The sequence below is a fragment of the Pecten maximus genome, chromosome 7, assembly GCF_902652985.1.
Source record: "Pecten maximus chromosome 7, xPecMax1.1, whole genome shotgun sequence".
In the NCBI taxonomy this organism is placed as follows: domain Eukaryota; kingdom Metazoa; phylum Mollusca; class Bivalvia; order Pectinida; family Pectinidae; genus Pecten; species Pecten maximus.
This window is the reverse complement of record NC_047021.1, coordinates 15,134,364-15,159,036: the sequence shown is the minus strand read 5'-3', so window position 1 is coordinate 15,159,036 and position 24,673 is coordinate 15,134,364. Positions and strand designations below refer to the sequence as shown.

The following is a 24,673-nucleotide window of genomic DNA, read 5'->3' as shown; positions in this document are numbered from 1 at the left end:
GCATCCCTAGGTGGCTGGGAATAAAATTTATACAAATGATGGGGCTGACCCCCCAGGGGCATGAGGGACGGGGCCAAAAGGGGTCCATTTGGCAATATTGATATTAACGACTTCTTCTCTGGACCTAAGCAATGCATGTCATTGATATTTCAGCAGTAGCATCTGTAGTTTGCTGGGATTCAAATTTATACAAATGATGGGGCTGACCCCCCAAGGGCCAAAGGGGCGGGGCCAAAAGTGGTTCTTTTGGCAGTACATATGTATTGATATTAACAACTTCTTCTCTGAATCTAAGCAATGTATGACATTGATATTTCAGTGGTAGCATCCGTAGGTGGCTGGGATTCAAATTTATACAAATGATGGGGCTGACCCCCCAGTGGCCTGAGGGGCGGGGCCAAAAGTGGTTCTTTTGGCAATATTGATATTAACGACTTCTTCTCTGGACCTAAGCAATGTAGGACATTGATATTTCAGCAGTAGCATCCGTAGTTGGCTGGGATTTCAATTTATACAAATGATCGAGCTGACCCACCAGTGGCCTGAGGGGCGGGGCCAAAAGTGGTTCTTTTGGCAATATTGATATTAACGACTTCTTCTCTGGACCTAAGCAATGTATGACATTGATATTTCCGCAGTAGCATCCGTAGGTGGCTGGGATTTCAATTTATACAAATGATAGAGCTGACCCGCCAGGGGCCTGAGGGGCGGGGCCAAAAGTGGTTCTTTTGGCAATATTGATATTAACGACTTCTTCTCTGGACCTAAGCAATGTATGACATTGATATTTCCGCAGTAGCATCCGTAGGTGGCTGGGATTTCAATTTATACAAATGATAGAGCTGACCCGCCAGGGGCCTGAGGGGCGGGGCCAAAAGGGGTCAATTTGACTATTGCTCTAAAGGACTTTTTGCATTTTTGAAACAATTAAGATCAAAAGATGAACACAATCCTGATGTAAAAATAAGCCCGGGGGTGTTTCCCCACCCCCAAGGGACTTAATAGGTTTCTTTAAACACAGTCGTTTCTAGGTTATATCTTTGAAGCAGTTGAGATCTTCACCCCATAATCATACTTATACAATGTAGCATTGTTAGACATTAACAAATATAACATGAACATTATTTTTATGTTTGCTCAAATAAACCAGGTGAGCAATACAGGCCCGCTGGGCCTCTTGTTTATGCATATCATAATACAGGAGTTATTTGATTAACAAAAAAATCTACCTTACACTTATATGTTCAATTATAACTGTTTTGATTATGGGGCTTTAATTCAGACAGGAGTTCTCAGAACTCTTGTTTTACTGTACATGGTCAGTCCTTGAATTTTAGAATATGACCCCATACTGAAATCATATTTGGTATGAATAATCTGTCAATTGCCTTTATTCAGGAATTTAAATTTGTGTTGACCTTAAGATAAAATGAACTAATTTTTAATTGATGTTTCATTTCAGTTTTGTTTCAACTTTAGCAAAATATGGCAAGCAAGCAATCCAATGATAATGGAGCAGGGCCCAAAACCAATTTCAAGTCAAGTAGTCGTCACCAAAATCAAGAATGTTCTAAAATGGAAACTGAAAAGAAAGAAAGGTTGGAAAATAATCAAGGACAAGATAAACATGTCGGAGAAGGGACTGATTTAGACAATGATTCTGTACCATATGCTCCACAAGACACCTCATTACCAGGCCATACTGGAGAACCAGACTCCGAGTCAGACCTTTTACTAGTAGATTTGGTAGTCATATATACCAAGGAGGATTTTGATAAGGTGAATGCTCATTTCATTCCATGGTTGAGAAGAGTTGGCCAGTCAATGTAACATTGATGCTCAGATATATCTGTATGATGATTCAGATGTTTCACAAAGAGATAACATATTCAGAAAAGCTGATGATATGTTGGCAAAATGTATGAAAATATTGGTTTATATCACTGATAATTTCATGAAGGACAAAACTCTCACTGGCATAGTGGAAGAGCTGATTTGTCTGACAAGGTTCATGGATGATACAGAAATCAGTGAGCACATTTCAAAAATATCTCAATTCGCAAACAGCATGAATAGAAACCTAAATCTTCTTCATGAATGTGTTCTACGCCAAAAGGAAAATGCTGTCATGCCTGTTCAAACAACAGCTAAAAAAGTCAGTTTTACAGGTCTGGTAGCAATTCATAGTATTATCCAATATTTTGACTTAGAGAAGAATGCAAGATGGAAAGAGCGGGTTGCAAAGAATGTTATCATGAAAGCATTCAAGGACAGGGAAAAGCAAGAAGAATCGATTGCATACCATAGGAACAGGTCCTCAATGCATCATGAAAATCGATATACTACTTCTTGGAGACATTCATATGCTACTTCTGCAGACGGTCAACATATTTCCCACCAAATCGACATGCTTCACCCAGCGAAGGTGGCCATCAGTTGCCTGTAGATACTCAGGTTGTTTCAAATGCAAAAACTAGTACTCCCCTGGAGAAACAACTGAAGAATGAAGCAGTTGACATTGTCTGTACCACATCCACATCAACAGGTTTTGAAGTTACCAGTAACCAGTCAAGTAGCAGCCAGCTGTCCTTTGTGGTAAGTTCAGGATACTAATAGAAGTACATTAATTAAAATAAATATGGGAATCCAAACAGGTATTGACATATTTGTATTACAAGTATTTGTATTGTAAGTATTTGTATTATAAGTATTTGTATCTGTTTGTTGTATCTGTTGGTAGGGCTTGCACTGGTTACTATATAATGGGGTCCTTTATAATTAAACTCAGTCTAGTGACCTTCTGTTTAGTTTAAAGCTCTATAGGCTCACCCAAAATAAGTTGTGTCCTTTTGTTTTTTTTCTCTACTTCAAAGGATTTAGGGACAATTTAAACAAAAAGACTGATCTTCCAGACCTGTCTCTACTTTTTTTATGACGAATGAGGATTATCTACAGTATTGAGGGTACATGTAGCTAAAAATAGTGTTTAGAGTGTGACAAGAAAACAACTCAATTGTCAAAATGCTTAAAGTTCCACCTAAATATAATTTTGTACCCAAGTATAATAACAGACCTACATTTTTGATGAGGTAGTAAGAAAAATCATATTAACAGAATAATAAAATATTATATATAACTCTTTAAAATTTCATTTTTTCCAAGAAAAAAATTACCCTGGTAAATGGAAAATTTTGTTAAGATCAAGTTTCTAGCTTTCCCTGAAAAATATGATGTTGTAGCACTACATGATATTACTCAATTGATTTTAATCAATAACTATCAATAAACTTAATTTGTCTACATCTTATGCTTGTAGCCAAATCCAATTCAAGGAAATGAAAGCCAGACAGTAATTGATGGTGGTGTCGTAACCAGCATTGAAGGAAGTCCAGGTATTTAAATCAGTTACATGTTTCTGTTGTTTTGTCTGCAATAAAGAACGCACAATTTATTATTATATGTTTTGTAATTAAAGAAAATTTAATGTTTAAGAATAGTATATAAGGCATCTTGATCCATACAGACAAAAACACCTTTGTGTCTTTAAGATGAAAAATTGTCAAGAGAAAAAATGATTTCATTTTCAGCATCCTCAAACGCTCTGGAGAGGAATATTGCACATTCCAGAAATACTGCTGTGTCTGGATTAAACAACCCAGAGAAAAACCCAGAGATAAAACCTGCTCATTGTTCTCACATAGGGGAAACATCAGAGGATAAAGACATCAAGACTCACGGTGCTGAGGGTGCTCTGCCTCCTGAGGATGTCGGGGATTCTGATGATATAGAAGAAGATCAGTTGGAATCTTCAAAGAACAAATACAAAGAGAGCAAGGCAACAGCCTCAAAATTAACAGAGTCTGGATATGACTCTTCAACTGATCATGATCAAGAAGAGTTGTCATCAACAGATGAATCCAACAGGTCAGGAAAAGACTCCGGGGGGACGAGTCTAGACAACACTAGTCTAGTGAATGATTCAGGCAATGCACCATTAAACTCTCAAAAAACTGAGAGCATACTGAGCATTGATGCGGTAAAAGTGAATTCAAAGACTCCTCTGAACACAATACCGAAGGATAGCTTGAACAATGAGAGTAAGGTCCTGGAACATACTGTATCATACAGAGGTAGGGCTACTGCCAGAGGTGTAATGGCAGGCAATCCTGAGATTGAGAGCATGCCCAGCATTGATGCGGTTAAAGTGAATTCAAAGACTCCTCTGAACACGATATCGAAGGATAGCTTGAACAATGAGAGTAAGGTCCTGGAACACACTACTGCCAGAGGCAATCCTGCCCCGAAAAACTTTGATGGTAGTCATCCTGTTGATTCACTGGATCCTTCTAACCTAAACAATGAAAAACGTTTAGGCAGCCCTCAGGACGGACACCATTTGCTAACAGGTGAGTATACCTATTGTACACATTAATGCTACACAACGTTTCTGGTACAGGTTGTAAAGATGTCAATTTGGTGCAGTGGTACATCAGATTTTTATGGCTTAAGATTTGAAAGTGTGTTGATTTTGTGATTGTGGCTTGGTCAGAGGACAATTAGGGATTGAAAATGTTTTCCTTTGTGTTTCCATGTTATACATGGGTGATCTTATATGATGCCTTTGTGTTATGGAATTTTTAAGGGAGGTCAATAATTTGATATACTGTACCTATTCTGCGATCCTTTCGTCAAAAATGCTCACATTTATTTCTATAAATAGAGACAAATTGTGACTTGGGGAGTGATTCATTTTTCTCTGTAGATACAATCATGTGATTTTACAGATTCATTGAGACATGATAAGATATCTATCAGATATATATAGTGTTATTTGTCTACAATATTTATGACATGGCGGGAAAGGTCAGTTTTATATGTTATACATTTTTTATATAAATAAAACAGATACATTAAGTGTTATTGATCTAAAAGTTATGAAAGTGATTTTTCTGACATAATTTTTATGTGTCTGATATAGATAACAATACATACCTGGCAAATAATGTTAATATTTATCTGATTCTGAATCAGCAAAATGTTAATATGCTCATTTAGAGGAGGATAGCTAACATTCACAAAACATGTTCTTGCTGGAGTATGATAATTAAGCCGGTATAGTATAACATTAAATTAACTTTTATTGTAAATTCATCAAAACAGGACTAATATTTGTCTGGCAGTCAACTGTGACTTTATAAAGATAATTATGTACCAAAAAGAATTTTTTTTTGTTTAGATCACATTTTAAAGGAAAGCCTCTTATAATTTTCCCTCTTTATGAGAAACCAAGAAAATTAAATAAATGTTTAAGGATTAGATAAGTATCTCTGTCAATACAGACTGAAATACCAGTGTCTTAAAAATGAAATATTGACAAGAGAAAAATTCATTTCATTCTCAGCATCCTCAAACACTGTGGAAGAGGGTATCACACAAGAGACTTGTCTGAAGGTTGATGAATCTAAAAATACTGGATTAAACAACCCAGAGAAAAGTTCAGAGTCCAAACCAAATCACCAGCGTGGAGAAACTGAGCATCACTCAGGGGAACCATCAGAGAATCAAGAAGTAACAGGTCATGTTGCTGAAGCTGCTGGTCCTAAAGAGGATGTCACAGGTAATGTTGTAGAATCTTCAAAGAACAAATACAAAGAGAGCAAGGCAACAGCCTCAAAATTAACAGATTCTGGATATGGCTCTACGACTGGTCAAGAAGACTTGTCATCAACAGATGAATCCGACAGGTCAGGAAAAGATTCCAGGGAGTCGAGTCTTGACACCACTGGTCTAGTGAATGATTCGGGCAATGCAGCTTTGGGAAACCTAGACTATCAAAAGACTGAGAGCAAGGATAGCTTGGTCAATGACAGTGAGGTCATGGAGCATACTTTAACATACAGCGGTAGGCCTACTGCTGGTGGTGTAATGGCCGGCAATCCTGAGGTTGAGAGCATGCCCAGCATTGATGCGGTTAAAGTGAATTCAAAATCTCCTCTTAACACAATATCGAAGGATAGCTTGAACAATGAGAGTAAGGTCCTGGAACACACTGTATCATACAGAGGTAGGGCTACTGCCAGAGGTGTAATGGCAGGCAATCCTGCCCCAAAAAACTTTGATGGTAGTCATCCTGTTGATTCACCGGATCCTTCTAACCTGAACAATGAAAAACCTTTTGGCAGCCCTCAGGACCTATACCATTTGCTAGCAGGTGAGTATACCTATTGTGCACACTTATACATTACACTAAAGCCTCTTATATAAAACATCACTAGTTAATTGTGATGCTATCACTTTATATATAGGGGATCTTGACTTATATTCGTGGCTTTGTAATATATGGAGTTTATCAAATGAGTTCAATAATTTGATTAACGACAAATCTTCAGGCGAGTATCATATCACATTACTCAGTACTTATCAAGTTTGATAAATTCCATAGTAATACAAAGCCGCATGTGTTAGATTTAGATTCCTACTTATAAGAATAAACTATGAAGTAAAACACTTGCAAATTCATTTCTATGTAAGACAGGCAAATTTCAACTCTAATAGCTCATATACTTCTCTACAGAGACAGTTGTGTGATGTCACATATTCATTGTGAAATAAATAATTTAAAGTATTTGTGTTATCACAATAGTGAAAAATATGTCTTATCATATTTATGATGTGGCCAAATAACGTTGATGGTTTTAAGAACAGGCCAGTTATGTGATAAATCAAAGTAAAAAAAGATCAAATTATAAACATTATAAACACAATTTTATATCATGCACTACAAGTGTTTTTGATCCAAATGTATGAAGATTTATATACATTGATAAAACATTTTAAAATTTCATGGTGGTGTGCTTCATTAAATTTGCCTTTAAATTTATCCAGTTGGCATTCATAAGTCCATGAATGCCAACTGAAAGCAGTTCAATTCTGAAATATATACCTGGCAGATACAATCCATTACTGTAACAATATATATACCTGGCAGATACGCTTCATTACGATATATACCTGGCAGATACGATACATTACAAAATATACCTGGCAGATACGCTTCATTACAATATATACCTGGCAAATACGCTTCATTACGATATGGTAGCACACTACAGTAGGACAGCCTGGCCATGGGCAATTTTTTTGTTAAGCAAATAACTCCTGTTTTATGATATGCATAAAAAATGAAAAAATAAATGTACACTATAATTGGTATATTCAGTATGAAGAAGTACATACAGGCTTCACATTTGTTAAAACAAAAATTAATAAATTGGTTCCGGATTTTAAATTTCCGGATTTTCCGCAAGTGTGTTTACACAGGAAATTTAGTTTTACCTACAGCGAAAAATGGATGCCCACAGTAAATGTGAGATAGCGGAAAAACTTAATTTACAACATATGTCAAAACAAGATTAATTCTGTCTTTGGGATAGAGATATTTAATTTTAAATAGGTTTCAGAAAAAAAATTGTGTAGAGAATTGTGGTATTTTGGGTCAAATATCATAATATTTTGCAATTTTTGAGCATTTTTTAAGCTGTTACCATGGTATTCACAGCTCTAAAAATCACAGAAAATATCAGTTAACTTATCCTTCAGCGCTGTATTAAAATTGCAAATGTTTTTCAGATTACAATATATATACTTTATTAGAGTTTATATGTAGGGTTAACTGGCAATGTTTACATATCTAAGACATGTGTCATATTTTTCAAAATTGGGCATTTTTACTGTACACTGCTACCTATATACCTGGCAGATATGACTGATTATATCTATTATAATCATGCTCATCTAGAGGAGGATAATTTCATGTACATTCACTTACAAATGGAGGAATTGGAGTAATTATGTTAAGCCTGTTACACATCAGATTTAAATTCATCACAACAGTATTTGCCTCACTGCCAATTCAACTGTGACTTATAAAATAAATATGTACCAAGAGAAACACAATTTTCTTTCCTTTTTAAGGTGCTGACGGTAGTAAAATGCCTGTTTTAACTGTTGTCCACCACCATCACTATGAGAAACCAGAGAGACAACAGCCACCACGGCAGACTAAAAAGGTCCAACCCACCATTAATGTCTATGGTGCTAATAGTGTAGTGATTGGGAAACACTCTCAAGCCATCATGGCCGATTCAACAATGATTTCTAAGTAAGTGCCATGTTCTCCAATTTGCTTGATAATGAAATCACAATATAAGTATTGGGAGATGACTAAGTCTAATACACATGTATACATGTTATTTCTTTAACGAAAAAGTCCATAAAAGTAGATTGCATCACATGCATGACAAACTTGCTAGTAGAGACCAACCAACCAATTGTTTTCCCATAGACTTTAGTGTTAACGTTTTGGAGTATTTCATTCAAATTCTTGAATTCAATATGACAATTATGGTTTATAACAAAAGTTTAGGGTCTGATATAACACCTAATCAAAAAAAAAAGTTGGGTCCTTCAGCTCAAATTTTCTCCAGGGTAGCCATTTTGAAAATAGGTGAATTTCGCAGTAAAAATTCTCAAAAATCTTCAATGTTTACCTGTTTATTATTATTACCTGAACTTTTGGGAAAAAAATCAGTCGGACTTACGAAAATCTATATCAACATTTCTTATTGATAGTTACCTATCAGGCTACATATCTATTTTCTCACTTCATAACATACTGGCCAATCAGTGGCTGTCAGACATTTTATCCTTGGCTCAACTTTCTATAGAGACCAACCAACCAATTGTTTTCCCATAGACCTTAGTGTTAACGTTTTGGATTATTTCATTCAAATTCTTGAATTGAATATGACGATTATGGTTTATAACAAAAGTTTAGGGTCTGATATAACACCTAATCAAAAAAAAAAGTTGGGTCCTTCAGCTCAAATTTTCTCCAGGGTAGCCATTTTGAAAATAGGTGAATTTCGCAGTAAAAATTCTCAAAAATCTTAAATGTTTACCTGTTTACTATTATTACGTGAACTTTTGGGAAAAAAAACAATCGGACTTAAGAAATTTATATCAACATTTCTTATTGATAGTTACCTATCAGGCTACATATCTATTTTCTCACTTCATAACATACTGGCCAATCAGTGGCTGCCAGACATTTTATCCTTGGCTCAACGTTCTATACACAGGGGCTGTTTCAAAAATATATTTTTTCAATTGGTTGGTTGTTCCCTATATACAGGGGCTGTTTCAAAAATATATTTTTTTAATTGGTTGGTTGTTCCCTAGTAGAAGATAATAAAAAAAGAAAAATGCACTTTTAGTTAAGTTTTACGTACTACAGGGTAAATATTCAGTACATGCTGGCTTTTTACTATAAGTTTGGTATGTTATATACTATACCATAAAATGCATTCTTTTTTCCACGGTAGATCACACCAGCCTAAGATGGGTACACCAACACCACAGGAAACAAACGAAGATGACATGACGGCAGATAGTGAAGCGAATTCTACCAGTACTACCCCTACAACTAGTACTGGGTCATTTAATGATTTATCCTCTCCCAAACTTAGTAATTTCAACTTCAACCAGGTGAGTTTATATCTCCTCAACAGCACTGGCAAATGTGTCTTTTGATAGAGGTATGATCAGATATGATGAGGTCTTAAGAACCTGTTGAGAAGACTAGACAATAATTAAATAGCTGAAAGTCAGCTGCACTATGTAGGGTCATTAATTAGTACTCATGATCTCTCTTACCCCCACCCCAGGTAAGTAAACAGACAGCTATTTTAGGAGTTGTCCCCCATCTTGAAATGATAAACAGATAGTTATTTTCGGAGTTTTCTCCCCATCTTGAAATTTTAAAAAGATAGTTATTTGAGGTGTAATGTCCCTATTTTAAAATGTTAAACAGATAGCTATTTTAGGAGTTGTCTCTCCATCTTGAAATGTTAAACAGCAATATGCATACAACAAAACAACAATAAAATTTTAGATCGAAGAAGTTGACAATGTTCAAGTCCCTTTTTCATTTCTTTTTGGCAGAATCTGTCTGAGGGGCAGGGCCAAAAGGGGCCAATTTGGCTCTATTAATATTAACAACTTTTTCTCTGAAACCGAGCAATGAATATTGCTCATATTTGCCTGTTAGCGTCCCTATGGGGTGGGGATTCAAAATTGTACAAATGGTGGGGCTAACCCCCAAGGTCCTGGCATGAGCGGCAGGGCCAAAAGTGGTCTATTTAGCTATATTGAAATAAACAACTTCTTCTGTGAAACCAAGCAATGGATATCACACATATTTGCTTGGTGGCATCCCTATTGGATGGGGATTCAAAATTGTACAAATGGTGTGGCTGACCCCCTGGAGTGCTGAGGGGCGGGGCCAAAAGTGGTCTATTTAGTTATAATGAAATAAACAACTTCTTCTCTGAAACCAAGTAATTGATATCTCTCATATTTGACTGGTAGCATCCCTATGGGTGGGGATTAAAAATTGTACAAATGGTCGGGCTGACCAGGCCCCTTGAGACCTGAGGGGCGGGACCAGAATTGATCTATTTGGCTATGTTGATATAAACAACTTCTTCTCTTAAACCAAGCAATGAATATTGCTCATATTTGCCTGGTAGCATCCCTTTGGGATGGGGATTCAAAAGTGGTGGGACTGACCCCCATGAGGCCTGAGGGGCGGGGCCAAAAGGTGTAAATTTGGTTAAATTGATGCAATCGGCATCTTCCCTTTAACCAAACAATGGATATCACTCATATTTGACTGGATATGCCTATCTAGTAGGGATTCAGAATTGAATAAATGGTAGAGCTGACACCCCAACTCCCAGTGGCCTGAAGGGTGGTGGGACAGAAAGGAATCAATGTGCCTATATTGCTATAAAGAACTATTTCTCTGGTAGTATAAGTGATGAATATCACTCATATCCGACTGGTAGCATCCCTAAGGATTTGGGATTCAAAAAGCTACAAATGGTCCAACTGACCCCCAGGGGGCTGAGGGGCAGGGCCAAAAGTGAGCAATTTGGTCATATTGCTATAAACACTTTTTTTGTAGTGTTGAAACTGTTGAGATTCCCAACCCATCACCATAATAGCATCGCTGGGCACTATGAGATAACCACAATCCTGTTGTAGAAATAGGCCCTTGGGTCTTTCCCCACCCCTAGGGGACTTAATTACTTGAAACACAGACATGTTGTGAAAACAATCCGATCCACTCCCCGAGGGAGACTTGACTGCGTTTCTGGGTTTTATCTTTGAAACAGTTGAGGTCCCTTCTCCACAACTATATAGTGTTGTTAGACATTAACAAATAACGCTATTACGAAATTGAACATGAACATATTTTGGTGTTTGGTCAAATCCAATCAGGTGAGCGATACAGGTCCTCTTGTTATTTTTGTGAACTTCCTGTATGCTTTCATAAATACACATCTTCCTCCAGTTTTTGATCCGAGATAATTTGTCAGGTTTATATTATGTCTGAAACTGTAAAGAGCTCTAAATGTAAACATTTTTTTGGGATATTTGGCTTTAAAATGTTAAACAGACAGTTATTTTAGAAGTTATCTTCCCATCTTGAAATGTTAATGCCTTATGATAGTACATCTCAATAACCAGTACTTAGAGAGAAAGTATCATTGAAATGGTTTACACAGAAGTGTGAGGCATTCTCATATTGCCATACTCTAATTCAAACTAAACATTTACATTCCTACACACTATTATTGGTGTAGTCTGCTGAACCAACCAAGGAATGGAAAACTGGACATCCTTGTGATCAATGGAAGAAATCAACACAACAAACTGGGAAAAGAAAGGTTACTGATGATGGAAGTAGTGATGAAGACAGCTCTTTGAAAGACATCTCCTCAGTCTCCACACATACAGATACAGGTAGGACTATATACTGTACAGCTCTCCAGTCTCCACACATACAGATACAGGTAGGACTATATCACAGTACAGCTCTCCAGTCTCTATACATACAGATACAGGTAGGACTATATAACATACAGTACAGCTCTCCAGTCTCCACACATACAGATACAGGTAGGACTATATAACAGTACAGCTCTCCAGTCTCCACACATACAGATACAGGTAGGACTATATAACATACAGTACAGCTCTCCAGTCTCCACACATACAGATACAGGTAGGACTATATAACATACAGTACAGCTCTCCAGTCTCCACACATACAGGTACAGGTAGGACTATATAACAGCTACAGCTCTCCAGTCTCCACACATAAAGATACAGGTAGGACTATATACTGTACAGCTCTCCAGTCTCCACACATAAAGATACAGGTAGGACTATATAACATACAGTTCAGCTCTCCAGTCTCCACACATACAGATACAGGTAGGACTATATAACATACAGTACAGTTGTCCAGTCTCCACACATACAGATACAGGTAGGACTATATAACATACAGTACAGTTGTCCAGTCTCCACAATACAGATACAGGTAGGACTATATAACATACAGTACAGCTCCCCAGTCTCCACACATACAGATACAGGTAGGACTATATAACAGTACAGCTCTCCAGTCTCCACACATACAGGTACAGGTAAGACTAATAACATACAGTACAGCTCCCCAGTCTCCACACATACAGATACAGGTAGGACTATATAACAGTACAGCTCTCCAGTCTCCACACATACAGATACAGGTAGGACTATATAACATACAATACAGCTTTCCAGTCTCCACACATACAGATACAGGTAGGACTATATAACAGCTACAGCTCTCCAGTCTCCACACATACAGGTACAGGTAGGACTATATAACATACAATACAGCTCTCCAGTCTCTACACATACAGATACAGGTAGGACTATATAACATACAGTACAGCTCTCCAGTCTCCACACATACAGATACAGGTAGGACTATATAACATACAATACAGCTCTCCAGTCTCCACACATACAGATACAGGTAGGACTATATACTGTACAGCTCTCCAGTCTCCACACATACAGATACAGGTAGGACTATATAACATACAGTACAGCTCTCCAGTCTCCACACATACAGATACAGGTAGGACTATATAACAGTACAGCTCTCCAGTCTCCACACATACAGATACAGGTAGGATTATATAACATACAGTACAGCTCTCCAGTCTCCACACATACAGATACAGGTAGGACTATATAACAGTACAGCTCTCCAGTCTCCACACATACAGATACAGGTAGGACTTATGTAATAGTACAGCTCTCCAGTCTCCACACATACAGATACAGGTAGGACTATATAACAGTACAGCTCTCCAGTCTCCACACATACAGATACAGGTAGGACTATATAACATACAGTACAGCTCCCCAGTCTCCACACATACAGATACAGGTAGGACTATATAACAGTACAGCTCTCCAATCTCCACACATACAGATACAGGTAGGACTATATAACATACAGTACAGCTCTCCAGTCTCCACACATACAGATAGAGGTAGGACTATATAACAGTACAGCTCTCCAGTCTCCACACATACAGATACAGGTAGGACTATGTAATAGTACAGCTCTCCAGTCTCCACACATACAGATACAGGTAGGACTATATAACAGTACAGCTCTCCAGTCACCACACATACAGATACAGGTAGGACTATATAACATACAGTACAGCTCTCCAGTCTCCACACATACAGATACAGGTAGGACTATATAACATACAGTACAGCTCTCCAGTCTCCACACATACAGATACAGGTAGGACTATACAACATACAGTACAGCTCTCCAGTCTCCACACATACAGATACAGGTAGGACTATATAACAGTACAGCTCTCCAGTCTCCACACATACAGATACAGGTAGGACTATATAACATACAGTACAGCTCTCCAGTCTCCACACATACAGATACAGGTAGGACTATACAACATACAATACAGCTCTCCAGTCTCCACACATACAGATACAGGTAGGACTATATAACAGTACAGCTCTCCAGTCTCCACACATACAGATACAGGTAGGACTATATAACAGTACAGCTCTTCCAGTCTCCACACATACAGATACAGGTAGGACTATATAACATACAATACAGCTCTCCAGTCTCTACACATACAGATACAGGTAGGACTATATAACAGTACAGCTCTCCAGTCTCCACACATACAGATACAGGTAGGACTATATAACAGTACAGCTCTCCAGTCTCCACACATACAGATACAGGTAGGACTAATAACATACAATACAGCTTTCCAGTCTCCACACATACAGATACAGGTAGGACTATATAACATACAGTACAGCTCTCCAGTCTCCACACATACAGATACAGGTAGGACTATATAACAGTACAGCTCTCCAGTCTCCACACATACAGGTACAGGTAAGACTAATAACATACAGTACAGCTCCCCAGTCTCCACACATACAGATACAGGTAGGACTATATAACAGTACAGCTCTCCAGTCTCCACACATACAGATACAGGTAGGACTATATAACATACAGTACAGCTCTCCAGTCTCCACACATACAGATACAGGTAGGACTATATAACATACAGTACAGCTCTCCAGTCTCCACACATACAGGTACAGGTAAGACTAATAACATACAGTACAGCTCCCCAGTCTCCACACATACAGATACAGGTAGGACTATATAACAGTACAGCTCTCCAGTCTCCACACATACAGATACAGGTAGGACTATATAACATACAGTACAGCTCTCCAGTCTCCACACATACAGATACAGGTAGGACTATATAACATACAGTACAGTTGTCCAGTCTCCACACATACAGATACAGGTAGGACTATATAACATACAGTACAGATCTCCAGTCTCCACACATACAGATACAGGTAGGACTATATAACATACAGTACAGTTGTCCAGTCTCCACACATACAGATACAGGTAGGATTATATAACATACAGTACAGCTCTCCAGTCTCCACACATACAGATACAGGTAGGACTATATAACAGTACAGCTCTCCAGTCTCCACACATACAGATACAGGTAGGATTATATAACATACAGTACAGCTCTCCAGTCTCCACACATACAGATACAGGTAGGACTATATAACAGTACAGCTCTCCAGTCTCCACACATACAGATACAGGTAGGATTATGTAATAGTACAGCTCTCCAGTCTCCACACATACAGATACAGGTAGGACTATATAACAGTACAGCTCTCCAGTCACCACACATACAGATACAGGTAGGACTATATAACATACAGTACAGCTCCCCAGTCTCCACACATACAGATACAGGTAGGACTATATAACAGTACAGCTCTCCAGTCTCCACACATACAGATACAGGTAGGACTATATAACATACAGTACAGCTCTCCAGTCTCCACACATACAGATAGAGGTAGGACTATATAACAGTACAGCTCTCCAGTCTCCACACATACAGATACAGGTAGGATTATGTAATAGTACAGCTCTCCAGTCTCCACACATACAGATACAGGTAGGACTATATAACAGTACAGCTCTCCAGTCACCACACATACAGATACAGGTAGGACTATATAACATACAGTACAGCTCTCCAGTCTCCACACATACAGATACAGGTAGGACTATATAACATACAGTACAGCTCTCCAGTCTCCACACATACAGATACAGGTAGGACTATATAACAGTACAGCTCTCCAGTCTCTACACATACAGATACAGGTAGGACTATATAACATACAGTACAGCTCTCCAGTCTCCACACATACAGATACAGGTAGGACTATATAACAGTACAGCTCTCCAGTCTCCACACATACAGATACAGGTAGGACTATATAACAGTACAGCTCTTCAGTCTCCACACATACAGATACAGGTAGGACTATATAACATACAATACAGCTCTCCAGTCTCTACACATACAGATACAGGTAGGACTATATAACAGTACAGCTCTCCAGTCTCCACACATACAGATACAGGTATGACTATATAACAGTACAGCTCTCCAGTCTCCACACATACAGATACAGGTAGGACTAATAACATACAATACAGCTCTCCAGTCTCCACACATACAGATACAGGTAGGACTATATAACATACAGTACAGCTCTCCAGTCTCCACACATACAGATACAGGTAGGACTATATAACAGTACAGCTCTCCAGTCTCCACACATACAGGTACAGGTAAGGACTAATAACATACAGTACAGCTCCCCAGTCTCCACACATACAGATACAGGTAGGACTATATAACAGTACAGCTCTCCAGTCTCCACACATACAGATACAGGTAGGACTATATAACATACAGTACAGCTCTCCAGTCTCCACACATACAGATACAGGTAGGACTATATAACATACAGTACAGCTCTCCAGTCTCCACACATACAGGTACAGGTAAGACTAATAACATACAGTACAGCTCCCCAGTCTCCACACATACAGATACAGGTAGGACTATATAACAGTACAGCTCTCCAGTCTCCACACATACAGATACAGGTAGGACTATATAACATACAGTACAGCTCTCCAGTCTCCACACATACAGATACAGGTAGGACTATATAACATACAGTACAGTTGTCCAGTCTCCACACATACAGATACAGGTAGGACTATATAACATACAGTACAGATCTCCAGTCTCCACACATACAGATACAGGTAGGACTATATAACATACAGTACAGTTGTCCAGTCTCCACACATACAGATACAGGTAGGATTATATAACATACAGTACAGCTCTCCAGTCTCCACACATACAGATACAGGTAGGACTATATAACAGTACAGCTCTCCAGTCTCCACACATACAGATACAGGTAGGATTATATAACATACAGTACAGCTCTCCAGTCTCCACACATACAGATACAGGTAGGACTATATAACAGTACAGCTCTCCAGTCTCCACACATACAGATACAGGTAGGATTATGTAATAGTACAGCTCTCCAGTCTCCACACATACAGATACAGGTAGGACTATATAACAGTACAGCTCTCCAGTCACCACACATACAGATACAGGTAGGACTATATAACATACAGTACAGCTCCCCAGTCTCCACACATACAGATACAGGTAGGACTATATAACAGTACAGCTCTCCAATCTCCACACATACAGATACAGGTAGGACTATATAACATACAGTACAGCTCTCCAGTCTCCACACATACAGATAGAGGTAGGACTATATAACAGTACAGCTCTCCAGTCTCCACACATACAGATACAGGTAGGATTATGTAATAGTACAGCTCTCCAGTCTCCACACATACAGATACAGGTAGGACTATATAACAGTACAGCTCTCCAGTCACCACACATACAGATACAGGTAGGACTATATAACATACAGTACAGCTCTCCAGTCTCCACACATACAGATACAGGTAGGACTATATAACATACAGTACAGCTCTCCAGTCTCCACACATACAGATACAGGTAGGACTATACAACATACAATACAGCTCTCCAGTCTCCACATATACATATACAGGTAGGACTATATAACAGTACAGCTCTCCAGTCTCCACACATACAGATACAGGTAGGACTATATAACATACAGTACAGCTCTCCAGTCTCCACACATACAGATACAGGTAGGACTATACAACATACAATACAGCTCTCCAGTCTCCACACATACAGATACAGGTAGGACTATATAACAGTACAGCTCTCCAGTCTCCACACATACAGATACAGGTAGGACTATATAACAGTACAGCTCTTCAGTCTCCACACATACAGATACAGGTAGGACTATATAACATACAATACAGCTCTCCAGTCTCTACACATACAGATACAGGTAGGACTATATAACAGTACAGCTCTCCAGTCTCCACACATACAGATACAGGTATGACTATATAACAGTACAGCTCTCCAGTCTCCACACATACAGATACAGGTAGGACTAATAACATACAATACAGCTCTCCAGTCTCCACACATACAGATACAGGTAGGACTATATAACATACAGTACAGCTCTCCAGTCTCCACACATACAGATACAGGTAGGACTATATAACAGTACAGCTCTCCAGTCTCCACACATACAGGTACAGGTAAGACTAATAACATACAGTACAGCTCCCCAGTCTCCACACATACAGATACAGGTAGGACTATATAACAGTACAGCTCTCCAGTCTCCACACATACAGATACAGGTAGGACTATATAACATACAGTACAGCTCTCCAGTCTCCACACATACAGATACAGGTAGGACTATATAACATACAGTACAGCTCTCCAGTCTCCACACATACAGGTACAGGTAAGACTAATAACATACAGTACAGCTCCCCAGTCTCCACACATACAGATACAGGTAGGACTATATAACAGTACAGCTCTCCAGTCTCCACACATACAGATACAGGTAGGACTATATAACATACAGTACAGCTCTCCAGTCTCCACACATACAGATACAGGTAGGACTATATAACATACAGTACAGTTGTCCAGTCTCCACACATACAGATACAGGTAGGACTATATAACATACAGTACAGATCTCCAGTCTCCACACATACAGATACAGGTAGGACTATATAACATACAGTACAGTTGTCCAGTCTCCACACATACAGATACAGGTAGGACTATATAACATACAGTACAGTTGTCCAGTCTCCACAATACAGATACAGGTAGGACTATATAACATACAGTACAGCTCCCCAGTCTCCACACATACAGATACAGGTAGGACTATATAACAGTACAGCTCTCCAGTCTCCACACATACAGGTACAGGTAAGACTAATAACATACAGTACAGCTCCCCAGACTCCACACATACAGATACAGGTAGGACTATATAACAGTACAGCTCTCCAGTCTCCACACATACAGATACAGGTAGGACTATATAACATACAATACAGCTTTCCAGTCTCCACACATACAGATACAGGTAGGACTATATAACAGCTACAGCTCTCCAGTCTCCACACATACAGATACAGGTAGGACTATATAACAGTACAGCTCTCCAGTCTCCACACATACAGATACAGGTAGGACTATATAACATACAATACAGCTCTCCAGTCTCTACACATACAGATACAGGTAGGACTATATAACATACAGTACAGCTCTCCAGTCTCCACACATACAGATACAGGTAGGACTATATAACATACAATACAGCTCTCCAGTCTCCACACATACAGATACAGGTAGGACTATATACTGTACAGCTCTCCAGTCTCCACACATACAGATACAGGTAGGATTATATAACATACAGTACAGCTCTCCAGTCTCCACACATACAGATACAGGTAGGACTATATAACAGTACAGCTCTCCAGTCTCCACACATACAGATACAGGTAGGATTATATAACATACAGTACAGCTCTCCAGTCTCCACACATACAGATACAGGTAGGACTATATAACAGTACAGCTCTCCAGTCTCCACACATACAGATACAGGTAGGACTATATAACAGTACAGCTCTCCAGTCTCCACACATACAGATACAGGTAGGATTATGTAATAGTACAGCTCTCCAGTCTCCACACATACAGATACAGGTAGGACTATATAACAGTACAGCTCTCCAGTCACCACACATACAGATACAGGTAGGACTATATAACATACAGTACAGCTCCCCAGTCTCCACACATACAGATACAGGTAGGACTATATAACAGTACAGCTCTCCAGTTTCCACACATACAGATACAGGTAGGATTATATAACATACAGTACAGCTCTCCAGTCTCCACACATACAGATACAGGTAGGACTATATAACAGTACAGCTCTCCAGTCTCCACACATACAGATACAGGTAGGACTATATAACAGTACAGCTCTCCAGTCTCCACACATACAGATACAGGTAGGATTATGTAATAGTACAGCTCTCCAGTCTCCACACATACAGATACAGGTAGGACTATATAACAGTACAGCTCTCCAGTCACCACACATACAGATACAGGTAGGACTATATAACATACAGTACAGCTCCCCAGTCTCCACACATACAGATACAGGTAGGACTATATAACAGTACAGCTCTCCAATCTCCACACATACAGATACAGGTAGGACTATATAACATACAGTACAGCTCTCCAGTCTCCACACATACAGATAGAGGTAGGACTATATAACAGTACAGCTCTCCAGTCTCCACACATACAGATACAGGTAGGATTATGTAATAGTACAGCTCTCCAGTCTCCACACATACAGATACAGGTAGGACTATATAACAGTACAGCTCTCCAGTCTCCACACATACAGATACAGGTAGGACTATATAACATACAGTACAGCTCTCCAGTCTCCACACATACAGATACAGGTAGGACTATATAACATACAGTACAGCTCTCCAGTCTCCACACATACAGATACAGGTAGGACTATACAACATACAATACAGCTCTCCAGTCTCCACATATACATATACAGGTAGGACTATATAACAGTACAGCTCTCCAGTCTCCACACATACAGATACAGGTAGGACTATATAACATACAGTACAGCTCTCCAGTCTCCACACATACAGATACAGGTAGGACTATACAACATACAATACAGCTCTCCAGTCTCCACACATACAGATACAGGTAGGACTATATAACAGTACAGCTCTCCAGTCTCCACACATACAGATACAGGTAGGACTATATAACAGTACAGCTTTTCAGTCTCCACACATACAGATACAGGTAGGACTATATAACATACAATACAGCTCTCCAGTCTCTACACATACAGATACAGATAGGACTATATAACAGTACAGCTCTCCAGTCTCCACACATACAGATACAGGTATGACTATATAACAGTACAGCTCTCCAGTCTCCACACATAAAGATACAGGTAGGACTAATAACATACAATACAGCTCTCCAGTCTCCACACATACAGATACAGGTAGGACTATATAACATACAGTACAGCTCTCCAGTCTCCACACATACAGATACAGGTAGGACTATATAACAGTACAGCTCTCCAGTCTCCACACATACAGATACAGGTAGGACTATATAACATACAATACAGCTCTCCAGTGTCCACACATACATATACAGGTAGGACTATATAACAGTACAGCTCTCCAGTCTCTACACATACAGATACAGGTAGGACTATACAACATACAATACAGCTCTCCAGTCTCCACACATACAGATACAGGTAGGACTATATAACAGTACAGCTCTCCAGTCTCCACACATACAGATACAGGTAGGACTATATAACAGTACAGCTCTCCAGTCTCCACACATACAGATACAGGTAGGACTATATAACAATACAGCTCTCCAGTCTCCACACATACAGATACAGGTAGAACTGTAAAACAGTACAGTGCAGCTCTCCAGTCTCCACACATACAGATACAGGTAGGACTATATACTGTACAGCTCTCCAGTCTCCACATACAGATACAGGTAGGACTATATAACAGTACAGCTCTCCAGTCTCTATACATACAGATACAGGTAGGACTATATAACATACAGTACAGCTCTCCAGTCTCCACACATACAGATACAGGTAGGACTATATAACAGTACAGCTCTCCAGTCTCCACACATACAGATACAGGTAGGATTATATAACATACAGTACATCTCTCCAGTCTCCACACATACAGATACAGGTAGGACTATATAACATACAGTACAGCTCTCCAGTCTCCACACATACAGATACAGGTAGGACTATATAACAGTACAGCTCTCCAGTCTCCACACATACAGATACAGGTAGGACTATATAACATACAGTACAGCTGTCCAGTGTCCACACATACAGATACAGGTAGGACTATATAACATACAGTACAGCTCCCCAGTCTCCACACATACAGATACAGGTAGGACTATATAACATACAGTACAGTTGTCCAGTCTCCACACATACAGATACAGGTAGGACTATATAACATACAGTACAGCTCTCCAGTGTCCACACATACAGATACAGGTAGGACTATATAACATACAGTACAGCTCCCCAGTCTCCACACATACAGATACAGGTAGGATTATATAACATACAGTACAGCTCTCCAGTCTCCACACATACAGATACAGGTAGGACTATATAACAGTACAGCTCTCCAGTCTCCACACATACAGATACAGGTAGGACTATATAACATACTGTACAGCTCTCCAGTCTCTACACATACAGATACAGGTAGGACTATATAACAGTACAGCTCTCCAGTCTCTACACATACAGATACAGGTAGGACTATATAACAGTACAGCTCTCCAGTCTCCACACATACAGATACAGGTAGGACTATATAACAATACAACTTAAAACGGAATTAAAACCTAATTCATCAAATGAATGTGAGCTATACTGTGCCAATGTTTTCAGATATGGCATTCACAACAGTTACTGATGCCAATTACAACTTCAGTAATTTTAGAACTGAAAAGAAAATTGTTTCAGTTTAATTAATTTGATCATACAGTAAAAATAATATATATGTGTCTGAAAATGATTATTATTGAGCCTAAACATTTTCCACCGCACCTTTCAACCCCCTCCCCTAAAGACCCAAATGTGATTAAATTATTTTACTTATCACAGAATGCTCCAGAACAATAATCTAAATATGTGACATTGTAGGTGATGGCCCAGAACAATAATCTAAATGTGTGACATTGTAGGTAATGGCCCAGAATAATACTCTAAATATGTGACATTGTAGGTGGTGGCCCAGAATAATACTCTAAATGTGTGACATTGTAGGTGATGGCCCAGAATAATACTCTAAATATGTGACATTGTAGGTGATGGCCCAGTACAATAATCTAAATGTGTGACATTTTAGGTGATGGCCCAGAATAATACTCTAAATGTGTGACATTGTAGGTGGTGGCCCAGAAAACTGCTTTGATATAAGTAAGGAAACAAACTTGGAAGGTACAGAGGATGTTGACCAGAAAGACAGATATATCCAAATCACAAATGAAAGTACTGGTAAGTATTCTATTTGTTTGTTCTTAGAAAGATTAATCCTACCTTGATTGGATGACAATACATGGTATCTTTACAATGTGTAAAGAAATGCTTTAGGGTGAAGCACATCATGTATACTGAAATGACATCCGTTATCTGTTTATGAAACACAGATTTCTGCAAAGTATGCAGTCATTTTTACAATGACTGAAATTGTGTCTGATAATAACTAATAACATCATCATATCATTGACACTATAATTGTTTGTATAAGAGCCAAGATCATCAATTATAGTGTCAATTATTTGATGATCTTGGCTCAGACCAATATAATTTGATAATATCATATTGCTGTGATATAGGCCTATAGGTATAAATATAATTAAAAGAGCTAGAAAGTATAAATCTATTCGAGGATGAGATTACATGATTAGCTAATTATCTACCATGTTTTATCTTCGTTAAACAGGTGACTTACCAAGCTCCATAGACGACCAATCATGGCAGTCGGAAACCGAGCTAATGCTAGGTCCTTCACTCAGTAATGATTTGGAGAGTCTATTAGGAAATGAGGGAGTACAATCTCATCAAGAGGATTCATTTAACTCTGGAGATTTTACCTCTAGAAAACTGGCTGTAAACAGCGAAAATATGGTCCAGACTGAAACAACTACACTTACAGATGAATACCGAGATGTAGACCGGCAGTGTGGAGCTGATGGACATTGGGAAATTATTTCACTACAGGAAACCTCTTTGTTTACTTCTAGGTATATTAATAAAGCTAATTGTTTTCTGAGGACTAATGCTGTTAACATGATGGCCCAGTATGCTAAATTTCACAAAGAACAACAAGAACTGGACAACCAGGAGGATGACGTCGACTAAATCTTTATAGACTTAATTTCACGGAACGCAGCTATACTTTAGTCAGTCAATGTCATTAAGTGTGAGGGCAGTGTCTTGTTGCATCTTATCAATTACTGAACATACATTGTCACTTTATCAATTACTGAACATACATTGTCACGTTATCAATAAGTGCAACAAATGAGACTGGTAATTAAATTGGAAAGATTCACATCTACACTCTAAGTTAAATTCTGATTAGAGAATGTATCCTTACTCTGACTCCGTGTTTCTGTACAGAATGGTTGCAGATTAATGTTTTCCTGGTGTTTGGTTTTCCTTCAGTAAAAAACAAAACATGTCTTGATTACACATAAAGTATCTTAAAGTATGATCTATAAGTATCTATATTACTCATTGTAATCATGGTAACCCAATTTATAATATTTTTTGTAAAGGTTTCATGGATTTAAACAATGCTCCTTTAGCACAATACACAATGAGATATGTTTTAGAGGTTGATAGATTGACCAAGCTGTGCCACACTTTACCAACACTCGACTATTGTGGCCTTGATAACATTTACATTTTTTTCAAACGTTGGGTGTTGAGATGATTTGTATTGTAAATATATATAATCTATAATTACTTCATGTATTTTAATATCAGAAGTTTGGTCATTCGATTAGTACATAAATTATAGTGAGTTATAAAACACTTCATGATTATGTACAAGATTTAGTTATTAATTAAATGTGTACATGAAGTTTGTATAACTACTGAATAACTAAACTTTTGATAATATTTGATTAAAAAAAAAGATTTCTATATA

The 24,673-nt window shown here is 38.4% G+C and overlaps 1 protein-coding gene across 1 annotated transcript; it reads left to right on the top strand.

Moving 5' to 3' along the window:
* Positions 1-2,333: 2,333 nt before the first annotated feature.
* On the top strand, positions 2,334-24,447 carry LOC117331719. Its single transcript, XM_033890573.1, has 9 exons — positions 2,334-2,595; positions 3,317-3,392; positions 3,588-4,406; positions 5,402-6,211; positions 7,975-8,161; positions 9,384-9,546; positions 11,727-11,868; positions 22,906-23,013; positions 23,462-24,447. Exons 3-9 carry the CDS (start codon positions 4,154-4,156, stop codon positions 23,878-23,880), a joined length of 2,082 nt encoding a protein of 693 aa, XP_033746464.1. The 5' UTR covers positions 2,334-2,595; positions 3,317-3,392; positions 3,588-4,153; the 3' UTR covers positions 23,881-24,447.
* The last annotated feature ends 226 nt before the right edge of the window (positions 24,448-24,673 follow it).

Coding starts and splice junctions, on each gene's coding strand:
- LOC117331719 (XM_033890573.1), top strand. CDS start 4,154: ATGGCAGGCAATCCTGAGATTGAGAGCATGCCCAGCATTGATGCGGTT. Junction 9,547..11,726: donor GTAATTTCAACTTCAACCAG/GTGAGTTTATAT, acceptor GAACCAACCAAG/GAATGGAAAACTGGACATCC. Junction 23,014..23,461: donor AATCACAAATGAAAGTACTG/GTAAGTATTCTA, acceptor TTCGTTAAACAG/GTGACTTACCAAGCTCCATA.